The following is a 12,025-nucleotide window of genomic DNA, read 5'->3' on the forward strand; positions in this document are numbered from 1 at the left end:
CACAGTTAAGCTAATGACTTATCTTACGTTTGTAAGACTATTGGTATAAAACTTTGTTCAAAGCAACGCCCAACTCCTTTCCAACCTGCCAGTAAAGTCCATTTTGGATGCAGAGTCGTTAGTTAACCTCCTCCACATATCCAATCTGCCTCCTGGCATCAGGTCCTCCGGGAACATTTCCGATCCGTTTTGCCAGCCTCTCTTGAGTTTCGACCAGTTTCTTCTGTGCTTCCAGTCTCCTCTTGATCCTGTCGTCTGCACCTCTCTCAATTCGATCTAGTTCCTCTCGTTCACTAATACGCAAACTGCTGAGCGCCTGGGCATTGCTTGCCCTCTCCGAGTTCATGGTAGACTCCCATTCAAGCATCTTCTGCTGTCGCGTTTCTTCAGCTGTGAGCTCAGCCGCAGCGATCAACTTTGTGCGCTCCAGGCTTGACTGTGTCAGCTTGTGCTGCTCTGAAAGGCGTCTCTTTAATGAGGCGTTGAAGAGCGACTCCTCTAGATCGGCTTTTTGTCGCGCCGCGTTGATGTCCTCATTGTACAATCGGCGGCGACGGGCATCCTCAATCTCGGCCTTTTTATTCCATATCTCACTTTCCACGCTCGCAACTTCCTTTGCCCGAGCGATTGCGATCGCGTGGTCTTCTGTCTCAAGGGCCAGACGTCGTAATCTGGCTTTCCGTTCGCGTTCCTGGACGGCCATATCACTAGGTAAGCCGATTGCATCGTCAGGTTGGTCGCCAGAGTTGGCGTAGTATACATCCACTGCCCGGTTCGCCCGAAGTAGGGCAAGAAGCTGGTCCCGAGTGTCCGACTCGGGCATCACTTTCTTGACGTACATAGTCGGAGAATAAGTAAATTCGCCATCAGAGTAGTGGTTGAATGGTCTGTTGATCTCCTTCCACATAGCCACCTTTAAGAAGCTTCGGGTCGTCGCAATAGGGTCACTGGATTCAAAACAGAGCAGCAGTGCGGATTTCCCGTGCGAATGCAGGCTAATATCTGACCCGGCATAAACCAAAGAGGCCATGATTTTCTGCATCAGCTTCTCTCCATCCGCAGTGAGCGTTCCTGAACAGGAGCCTGCGCCGCGGAGACAGACTTCGCCCAGAGCTGATCTTCCATCGTGTAGTGGACTGGGAAAGTCGGGATGGTGTCCATTTTCCACAAGAACATTTACAGCTGCCAAGTTGAGTTCTCTCGCAGCGTTGTGTAGGGATCCATCGTCCTTCGACTTGTCAATGGCAAGCAAGTTGACCATCATGCGAGTCGAAAGATCACCTCCGATGTCAGTTGCCATCGCTAGAGGCGTTCGGCCCATAGCATCGGTGATGTCGACATTAGCACCTTCTATCAGAAGTTCTTTGACGATGTCGGGTCGACGAGTTTGAATGGCTATCATAAGTGGTGTAGATCGGCTGATCGCCGTCTCAAAATTGACGTTGGCACCACGTTCAATCAACATCTTGATCAATGCCGAGCTGACCTTCTTTTGGGGCTGAGCAATTGCCCAAAGCAGAACCGTTACTTCTTCGGGATCGTCCACACTTTCGTGAAGGCGGTATGTTGTAGTCTGGTCGTGATAGAAGCCAGCATCCAGCAGTACCTGCAATAGCTCTGTCGATCGTGGATACTGAGAAATCGCCCTGACAAGAATGGGGTCTGATCCTGCGCTCCGTGTCATGACATCGAGTCCAACTTCTCCATCCCTGTATCCCGAAAACAGTTCAAATAGCTTCAATACCTCGTCAGGTGATCGTGCGGTGTCAAAGACGCGTTCAAAAGCAAGCGTGAGAGTCCTCGGTGACGGTTTGCAGGTAAGAAGTCTCCCTGTCCAAAAAGCATTACCCTTTGAAGCTGCCCACACAAGAGGCTGCCCGTCTTCGAAATCGACATCGACGCCGAACGAGACGAAAAGTTCGACGAACGCATCAGCCAAAGATTCCGTTTCATCCGTGCTGTCCTTCATGGCCTGCACAAGGGCACGGCTTACACACTCTCCTTTAGCACCCTTGGTGAGAAGCATTTTCGCAATAGCAAGACCACTTGCAGAGAACCATGTGGTAAATAAAACGTCCGAAAATCCACTGGCAAAGGCGGCGAGTATAGCGTCTTCTGGGAATTCACAAGTCAATATCAATTCAACAGATGACACCTTTGCACCTTGCACAGCTCGAGTCAGCGCACAGCAATCATTAGCAAGAGGCGATGCTCCAGAATCAAGCAAGACCTTGATAAGTCGCTCATCCGGCTCATCCTCACTAACAGCTTTGCTCAAAGCTATGTGGACTTCATCCGCAATCGGTATGCCTGCCTTGAACAGGTCCTTGATGATGTCTAGTCTAGTGTCTGGGTTCAACTTCCAGCAGGCCTTCAGAGCCCGTATCAAAGTCGGAGGGGATGGCTTTTTCTATACAATTGAGTTAGCAGGGTAATCTGACATCTTGGTGATAGCTTACCTGATTGCCGCCTTTGTGCCACAAGCCTAGAAGCAACTCAAGGCCATCGACGAATGCGCTTTTAGTGGCCGCGACGACCGCCTCGCCGTTGCTAAAGTTGGGATCTGCGCCCGCCGCCAAAAGCACACGCAGAACTTCATGTCCGTCCTCGCCGGACTTGGCAGCCGAAACAAGCTGAATGTCCACAACATCTCCAGAGACGCCTCTCTTCAACAGACGCTGGAATATCATTGCTCTCTTGTTCAAATCCCCAACTTCTGTAGCAGCCTGGAAACCTCGCTCCAGAGTCGACTTTTCGGTATCAGTATTGGACTTGAGGAGCACATCAAGAACCTCGACAGAGCCTCCCCGACATGCCTCTATGATAGCCTGGCCTCCGTTGGTTGATATACTGGCTCCATAAGCAATCAGTACGTCCCCAAGTTCCAGGTCTCCATCTCGCGCTGCAACAAGAAGAGCGTTTGAGGCGGCTTGGGGTGTAACTCCCGCCTTTGCCAATCTTTTACAGATCTGAAGTCTGCATGTCCAGTCAGTGATCTTCATTGCTTTCTCCAGGCAAGAATCTCTGCTCTCGGAAGAATGCTTGACACGTGAAAGAAGAAGATCGAGAGTTTCAGGGGCCTCTTTGGAAACAGCCAGTGCGAGAGCCTCCCCATCAGAGGCATCTGCAAAAGTGGCCAGAATACCAATGAGAGCAATATCTGAATTGAAGTTGTTGATGGCATGAATCAAAGCTCTGTTGACTTCCCGAGATGGGGCTCCAGCTTCCACTATGGTCTTCGTAAAAGTCAACCGATTCATAGGTTCCGGGATTTTCAAAGCATGAGGAAGTGCAGCAGCCAGGGACGTCTCCGTTGGTCGCCTTTGACAACCCATCAGGGCATCGACTACTGTCTCCCGGGCTGCAGCAACCGCACAACACAGTGCTCTCGCTTTGTGAGTATTCGGATCCGCACAAGAGTCCAGAAGCTTGTTCAGCATTGCAAAAGAGGCTTGGCCTGTTTCATCCTGAACGAGAGCTTGGACTTCCTGCACCAAGAGACTGTCCAGGTTGAGCTTCCTGGGTGACATGTTCATAATCACACCAAGCTTCAATGCCTTGCCCTCGGTTGGCGAAAGGGTACCCAAACTATCAAGACAAATAGATATCGTGTCGTGGTTGTGTTTACCTAGACTGAGGACCAATTCCAGGACCTTGTGGTCCGGATTCTGTGTCGCCCTTTGTAGAATATTTCCTTTGCAGCCGTTTATGTCTGCCTTTCCCTGTTGCAGAATAAGGCGGAGCAGAGGCATATCTACAGGCCTTTCTTCGAGAGTCGTAAGTAATGCTTCTGCCACCTGCTGCACTCCAACACTTGCGCGCGCTTTGAATAGTATTGACAACATCTCGTTTCGCACTTGACGATTCTCAATCTTCATGACATCTGCGAGACGCGCCGCTGCTGTTTGAGGTGATGCATTCTGCATCAAGGTATTGAATAGCCCAAGGTCCATCTGATTGATAATGCTGTGAAGCCCAACGCCTTCGTCATAGTTGATGTCCGCGCCGTACTTGAGTAAAAGATTAATAAGCGCATCGTCTCTCTGAGAGGGATCCTCGCTGATTGCGTCTTGCAAAGCGACATGCAAAGCGGGACCAGTCATTGCTCCCCTTAGGAACAGCTCAACCATACGATACCGTTCTGAACTGGGAAGGCTTTTGACTAAAGGGAATATTGCGGTAAGTGTCTCGTTCGAGGGCCTCGCGGCAAGAATTTTGGCAGCCAGGTCTGCGTTTCCTGCCGAAATTGCATAGCGCAAGGCTTCTCCCTCATGGTGATCAGGTGATGCCACAGCATGGCGGTTACTAATGCGCGGCTTTCCATGGCCATTCGGTTGTTCGCTCGGTGGTTCGCGAAAGTGAGGATTAAGTAGAAGCTCAACTGACTGAACATCACCCGCTTTGACGGCATGCATGAGACAATCGTTTAGAACAGGCCCATTGGCCCCTCTCTTCAGTAATGAATAAAGCAATGCCTGTCGCATCCCCGGGTCTGCTTGTTGAGGGATGAGAGGGACGCAGCTTGATGCCAGTGCAGGATCAATTTTGGAAGATCCGTTGAGGAGAGAGCTCACCAGGTTGACCTGGCCTTTTGATATAGCAGCCTTCAAAGCAGAAGCATCATTGTGTTCTACAGAGGCACCATAGCGAGCCAAAAGGTCTGCCATCTCAAAGAATTGAGAGTCACAAGCCATCTCGAGAGATCGCTCTAGTATTGGTCCTTGGGCACCACAGCAAAGCAATAGCTCGGCAAAGTCGAGTTTTGACTTTGGGTTCATATTCGTGTTATCCATGAGCTGCTGGAAAGCCTCGGCGAGGCCAGGATTCTGGGGTGGCTTGTTTCCTGTAGCAATGGCCATTGCAATGTCTCTTCGCTCATTGTTAATAGCAATTTTGAGCGCCTCGGCATTGTTGTAGTTGCAGTCTGCTGTGGAGCGACTCAGATGTAAGACAGTATCGAAACATTGTGCTCTCGAGGCGTCTGTTAGCGCTTGTGATACGCAAATTTCCGACGGTCGTCCGTCGGATCTAAGAATGAGTGAGGCGATCTCTGACAAGGCCGGGGCGGCACAAGCTTTGCGGAATTCGTCCTGTCCTTCAGCGGTTGCTGCCGCACTTGCTCCGTACCTCAGCAAAGTCTCGACAATTCGTGGGTTTCGTGTTCTTACTGCCGCTGGAAGGCAAATATCGAGAGTCAATGGGTCGGCATGTGGTATTAGAACGTGGACCATGTCATGCTGGTCTCGTTCAATGGCGGATTTCAGCAGACGAGTCCGATCGAGGCCGTTTTCAACGCTTTTCCGTCTATTTAGTATGCCCTGCTTTTGTGTTTGCATGCCACTCAGATCAACGCCTGCAGCGGCCAATTTTGCAATCAGAGCCTCAGCAACGCCAGGTGAGCCTGAACTATCGACCCAAGAATTCAAGACATTCAATATCTCTTTTGTATCCCAGTGCTTGCCCTTTTTGAGATTGCTGGATGAGAAAGCTCGTGAGAGGCCACTCTTAGGTCGCAATTGAGCCACTTCGGCGGATCGCCTTTGCAAGAGGCCTTCAGCGACGTCGTCATCGCCATGTGTTCGGAAGGATGTTGGATGAGCTGGTCTGCTAAGAGGTGCTGGGGCGTTTGGGGGGAGAGAGAAACCCCATTGCTGCGATAACTGTATAATGCGCCTCTGGCGGGCGTTAACCGTTGAAGAATTCATTTAAACTGTTGAAATGTTGAAGTTGGGAATGAGGTTGATTGTGAACCCCTCATTTACATGATGCAAAGAAGGCTGTAGGCTCAGAATCTTGTGTTCCTGGCCGGCCTTGCCGTCCCTTTTGTTCTTGGTGATAGCCAGTGGTGTTACAGAAGACCTGACCTGGGAAAGAAGTGACAGGGGTGGTTGGAGGCTGTGAACCTCCACTGCCCGCCCGTGCAGTGAATGAATCACAGCCGCAGCACCCCACTTTTGCATGTTACGTTGTTCATCTACCGTGTAAATCGTCAGCTCTATAAAGTGCAACATCAATATATCCAGATAAATCACTATGCCTATACGTCCAGTATCAATTACATCTGTATCTAATATTCATTCTTCAACGGCATGGCGTTCAACGGCTTCAGTCAAGTGGGTGTCATGTCCTAGCACTAAAACATGCAACCATTTATCCCCCAGAATGTAGGTGACGTATAGCGGCCAAGGCCTCACTTTCCCCTGACAATGGACAATGATACAGAGGTCCAAGCTTCATAATCAATATCCAGCGGTGACAATCTCAATATACTGGCCTCAAAAACATGGTGGTCATGGCTGCAGAATCTGCCAGGTACCCCCTTGAAAAAGCTTGCGAAGCTTTCTCATGCCAAGCCTTTGGCACTGCCACGCTCCTCTGTCATGACATCCAGCTATACGTGTATTTCATTCGGTTGCTTTCACTGACACATGAAACGAGCCTCTAGCCCCCGTCTAAAAACCTTCTGTGGCGATCGCTAAGCCGCAAGTAGTATTCTTTGGGCGAGGTTTAAGAATAGTTCCCCTTCCTAACTCTCGCGAGGTTAGACCGATCGCCCTTTTGCGGTTTCCGTGCAAGATGGCCACGCGTATGCTGGCGTAGCCTCAGTCTAAACGAGACTTCAGATTTTGCTCAACGCGAGAACTTACTATGTAGAATGCATGTAAATGGCCTGTTTCTTGAAGGATTCTTCCGTGTTACTCGTGTCGCTTGGATACACGAAGCGACCGTGATGTTGCAGGTGCTGAGACGAGCACGTCGTAAGCTCTCTTGTAAGCCACGCATCAATATCAAAAGTCCCGCCGATTGATCCAAATCCTCGTTTATCTCTCAATCTTATTTCGATCTTGCCTAATATGTATGCTTAAAACGAGACTCGTATTGACAGAAGATAATGAGTCGGTAGAATGTTGCTGGATCGCTTACCCTATATGCCGAAACCAGCTGTCAAACTCATGAAGCTATCGCGAGGTTGACAGCTACTGCATGAATGGAATCTTGAATAACGGGTGTGACATTGTTACTTAGTACTGTACTCGTGAGCCGACACTTGGTGACACGCCAATTACCCCCATCGCTGTCATGATAAAGTTTGTAATAGAGTTAAATGCAACAGTACCCGTTGAACCACGCCAGGTTTCAGTGCGTTCCAGACGTAGACAACCTTATATGAATTTCACCGGATACATCGGCAACTATTTTTATAGATTTAACTTCAGAATCTCCAAGGTCGAAGGCTGACCATTATAGATGCCAGATCTCACAGTATCTAATCACCGGCAGCCGATTACTGAGGCGAGGATAAGGGCTTATCCAGATAGCCTACTGTTGTATAATTCGAGTAAGGCTAATAGCAAGCTGGACCAACCAAGGAACCGACTGGAAAAATGATATCCATCGTAAATGTTGAGACTCGACGTGGATTTGTGAGTTATGGTTTCACATATCAATTGGCTACCAATTACTGCCAGAATAATGCCTACTACCATGGATGCGAAGCAGATATCCAATTGCCTGCTGTCTGTCAGCACTTTATTAGATATACAAGACTTCGACCTGCATGTCAACTAGAAATCATCTTCTGTCTTCTCGCCTTATTCTCGTGTAAATGTAACATGACGTGCTGAGCACTCCAGTTTCCATTATTACCCCGCCATCATGGCTCCCCCACGGTAGATGGGGCCGGCCCGAAGCTCTCATCCATCGAAAGCTCCTATCAAAACCGCCCTCTTCCGATCCGACATCGCATATTAATAATTCACCAAAACCAATGGCCCATCTTCTACGACGTTCTCTTCTTCGACCACTTGTCGCTTCAAAACCCTTTGCAACTCCAATTCCTACCCAGCGCATCGCAAGACTCGCTTCACACTTATCAACCGCTAAAATGGCTCCCGTTCCATCTACTATGAAGGCCGTTCAGATTAACAAGAACGGCGGCGTTGGGGTTCTTGAGCATAACAATGTCCCTGTTCCCAAGGTTGGCGAGGGTCAGATCCTTGTGCGAAACCAGATCGCTGGTCTTAACTATATCGATACCTACTTCCGTTCTGGACTTTACAAGGCACCCCAATTCCCTCTTACGCTTGGCCGTGAAGCTGCGGGAACCATTGTTGATGTCCATTCCTCCGTGAAGGGCTTCGAAAACGGTACCCGGGTGGTCTTTATGGGCACGGTCGGCGCCTACGCTCAGTACAGCGTTGTCAACGCTTCTGATGCAGTCAAGATCCCCGATGATGTGCCCACCGAGCAAGCTGTAGCCGCTTATCTGCAAGGTCTCACAGCATGGACGTTTATCCGAGAGGCCGGTCAGGTCAAGGAAGGCCAATGGGTCCTTGTTCACGCGGCATCTGGTGGTGTTGGTACCTTGTTGGTCCAGCTTCTGCGAACTGTCGGCGCCAAGATCATTGGTACTGCTAGCACGGATGAGAAGCTTGAGCTCGCAAAGAAGAACGGCGCTGAGTGGGTTATCAACTCTCATGACGATGTAGTTGCCAAGGTCAAGGAGATCACCGGTGGACATGGCGCAGATGTTATCTTTGATGGTGTTGGAAAGGCTACTTTTGATGGAGATCTTGAGCTGATCGCCCTGAAGGGCACTCTCGTATCTTTTGGCAACGCAGTAAGTGACACGATCAAACTGTTTCAAGGTTAAACTAACAGTTCTAGTCTGGCGCCGTGGATCCTGTGGCCCTCTTCCGTCTCACACCCAAGAACGTCCGCTTAATGCGCCCTGTAGTCAACGGCTACGTTTCGCAGCGCGCTGATCTCGAAAAGTACACCTCTGAACTTTTCGACCTCATCAAGTCCAAGAAGCTTGAGCTCACCATCCACAAAGTCTACCCTCTTGAAGATGTGGCCAAGGCCCACGAGGACATCGAAAGCCGAAAGACAATCGGAAAGTTGCTCATCAAAGTCGATTAAAGTCTAGCCTTTTGATATTCATTTTAAGTGCGCTATATATCTATAATGCCGCGGGTAGTTCGTCTAAAAATCCAAAACACAAATTCTTCGGTAATTCTCATTTCACATCACTACGAGATATCTGCTCGCAAACCGGTAGCCAATTTTATTATTTTAAGCCTTGGAAGACTTGATAGCCTCCAGAAGCTCGGCAGGGGGATCTTGGCGGTAACCCTTGGGGTTGTTCTCAACCCATCGCCAGAGGTCATTGCAGGCCTCCTCCATGGTGAGCTCGGTCTTCCAGTTGAGCTCCTTGTTGGCGAGGGTAGGGTTGGCAGTAAGATCGAGAACGTCTCCTTGTCGTCGGGGACGGACCTCGTAGGCAAGATCGCGACCGACGACCTTGCTGAAGGCCTTGATAATCTCAAAGACAGTGCTGCCACGTCCGGAACCCAGGTTCCATGCCTTGACACCGGGTTGGTTCTCGCGCAGGTAGTTGAGGGCCATCAAGTGACCGCGGGCAAGGTCGACAACGTGGATGTAGTCTCGGATGGCAGTGCCGTCGCGAGAGGCGTAGTCTATAAATGTTAGATTGAACAGGTTAAACTTGCTAAAAACTTACCGTCACCGAAAACAAGGAGCTTCTCACGCTCGCCTGTAGCGACCTGTCCAAGGAGGGGCAAAAGGTTGAAAGGAATACCCTGAGGGTCCTCACCCATGATGCCAGTGGGGTGAGCACCACAAGGGTTAAAGTATCGCAGAAGAGCACCGTTCCATTGCTTAAACTCCTTGCCAGCTTTTTCCAAGTTGGTGCGCTGAGCATTGACAAAATCGCTGATAACGTCCTCGATCATAGACTTGGTGCGACCGTAGGTGTTGGTAGGTCCAATAGGGCAGTGCTCGGGGATGGGAATCATGTTGGGGAATCGCGTAGCATCGCCGTAAACGGTAGCAGAGGAAGAGAAAACAATGTTGTTGACGTTGTTGCGCTCCATGGAACGGAGGAGAGAGATGCTGCCACCGACATTGACACGGTAGTACTCGAGAGGGATTTCGCCAGACTCGCCGACAGCCTGAACCAGTGTTAGTTGTAGACAACGAAGCGGCTGAAATGCGACTTGCCTTGAGGGCAGCAAAGTGAATGACGCTGTCAATGGCAGGGTGCTTGGCAAAGACCTCATCGATAGCCTTCTCGTCTGTGATATCGAGCTTGTAAAAGGCGGGACGGCGACCGCAAATCAGCTCAATGCGGTCGAGGGCGACCTCTGAGGAGTTGTAGAGGGAATCGACAATAACGACATCGTAACCGTGCTCAAGGAGAGTGAGCGAGGTGAAAGAGCCAATGTAGCCGGTACCACTGGGGAATCGAGTTAGCAAGTGTCTTCTTTGTTGAGATGATGCGACACCGCACGGCCTGCTTTCTTGACCACCGCACGCTCTTCTGTCCTTGAATGGTGATTGCGACAAGAACAAAGACAAAGAGTCGATTGATGACAAACAAGACAAGGGTAGAGATGGCAGGGGATAGAGTTGAATGGACGTACCCGGTAACGAGAACGGTTCCAACAGGCATTTTCGGCGAGATTTCTTTGTCCAAGGTTAAGCGACTGGGTAAGTTTGCGGTGAAGGACCAAGTAAAGTTGAAAGAAGCGTTGCGAGACGGCGGGGTTAAAGGTAAATTGTAAAGGTAGGACCAGACTAAGGGAGTGTTGGGAAATGGCGGGGCATCTTTTTTTTAAGCTGATGAGAGGGGGAGGGGGAAGGAAAGGAGGGGCCAGGGGTTCGTTCATGCTGCCAGGGCTGATGTGATGTTGATTGCCGCTGCTAAATTAAGGACCTGACACTACGTACTACAGAACCATGATGGAATGAATGTCCAGATGGAGCATTATTCGGGGTTGCTCAGTCCCGAGTCAATACAAAATTATTGTTCTTATTAGCGATCGAGTAAGGTAGCATCGTTAATAGAAAAGGTCCGAATGAGTCAAGCTGAACTTTCTAAGTACATGCGCTCCATACAGCGAGCGGCCTCATAAACTGAGGCGATCACGGAGTGCAGCAAAATGCTGTAAGTCACTGTGGAGTACATGTACAGGGTTTATACTAGTAATGGATGTCTCGGGCTGGCATGAGACGATTGGTATCGAGTCAATACAAAGAAAATGTCAACATGGACAGATTGATGTCTTTTCATCCATCAAGACAAGAGTATTGTAAAAAGGATATACCCGTATTACTGAAACCTTGACCAAGTCATTGCTCAGCCGTTACGCTCTCCCCGATGGCTTGACCAAGTACGAGAATTTTATTTATATCAAGTTATTGCTACGGGCGCAGTAAAATTGGCTATTTTGATAGATGATTGATCGACTTTGTCAGTCAATAATGATAATTATCGGATGACCAGATGGTAGATGAAATTTGAGTCGAAAAGCAAGTTCAAGCGCCCAGAACCACGTTAAAGATGCCGCATCATGGTTTGGGATTAAGCTTTCAAACCATAATATTCTGACAAGAACAAAAGATTTATCCTCAAAAAATTTGAAGATGAGCGTCATCGACAAATCCGAGCCGAACATAAAGAATTGGATGGAAATATGCTGAACGCAACGCTCATAGCAATCAAAACGCGTGCACGTGATCACGTATGCCAGCCTCTCAATTTGCGCCGCCTAATTCTCGGCGCGCAGCGCGTCGGCGCATCATGGCACCTTCGCGATAGCATCACGAATATCGACAAAATAAAGTCGGCACTTGACACATTTTACAGTCAAGACAATTCAAAATTATCACTCCCTCAGATACGGGCTCATTGTGGTTGCGACGCCATTTATCAGCCCTCACAAAGACTCCTGCTCAACTCACCGCCACCAACATGATTCTTTGTTGTTACTACCCACATCTCAACCTCTAAATTGGCCAGTCAAGCTGGCACACAGAACAAGCGTCTTTGTGATTCAAAATCAGAAGCGGGGAACTACCTGGTGGTGTCGCCTTGGGACGGCTGTTTGGGACACACCAAAGCCCGCACTACTATTTTCATCTCATAGAACAAAGACGACTTTCGCCCTCGAGAATAACAACGACTGAATGACACAAAAGGCCACACCTCCTTCATGAACTT

The 12,025-nt window shown here is 49.4% G+C and overlaps 3 protein-coding genes across 3 annotated transcripts; 1 reads left to right on the forward strand and 2 right to left on the reverse strand.

Annotated features, from left to right (window-relative positions):
- Nucleotides 1-118: 118 nt before the first annotated feature.
- FPOAC1_007959 (uncharacterized protein) lies at nucleotides 119-6,011 on the reverse strand (the record flags this gene model as incomplete). Its single annotated transcript, XM_044852405.1, has 3 exons — nucleotides 119-2,410; nucleotides 2,460-5,660; nucleotides 5,763-6,011. The coding sequence occupies 3 exons, from the start codon at nucleotides 6,009-6,011 to the stop codon at nucleotides 119-121; spliced, it is 5,742 nt and encodes a 1,913-aa protein (XP_044705075.1).
- A 1,874-nt stretch (nucleotides 6,012-7,885) lies between these two features.
- Nucleotides 7,886-8,922, forward strand: FPOAC1_007960 (uncharacterized protein; the record flags this gene model as incomplete). The annotated part of the gene is made up of 2 exons (XM_044852406.1): nucleotides 7,886-8,620; nucleotides 8,668-8,922. The coding sequence occupies 2 exons, from the start codon at nucleotides 7,886-7,888 to the stop codon at nucleotides 8,920-8,922; spliced, it is 990 nt and encodes a 329-aa protein (XP_044705076.1).
- A 153-nt stretch (nucleotides 8,923-9,075) lies between these two features.
- Nucleotides 9,076-10,474, reverse strand: FPOAC1_007961 (uncharacterized protein; the record flags this gene model as incomplete). The annotated part of the gene is made up of 4 exons (XM_044852407.1): nucleotides 9,076-9,479; nucleotides 9,524-9,974; nucleotides 10,048-10,258; nucleotides 10,446-10,474. 4 exons carry the CDS (start codon nucleotides 10,472-10,474, stop codon nucleotides 9,076-9,078), a joined length of 1,095 nt encoding a protein of 364 aa, XP_044705077.1.
- Nucleotides 10,475-12,025: the final 1,551 nt, after the last annotated feature.

Source organism: Fusarium poae, chromosome 3, assembly GCF_019609905.1.
Source record: "Fusarium poae strain DAOMC 252244 chromosome 3, whole genome shotgun sequence".
Classification (NCBI taxonomy): Eukaryota; Fungi; Ascomycota; class Sordariomycetes; order Hypocreales; family Nectriaceae; genus Fusarium; species Fusarium poae.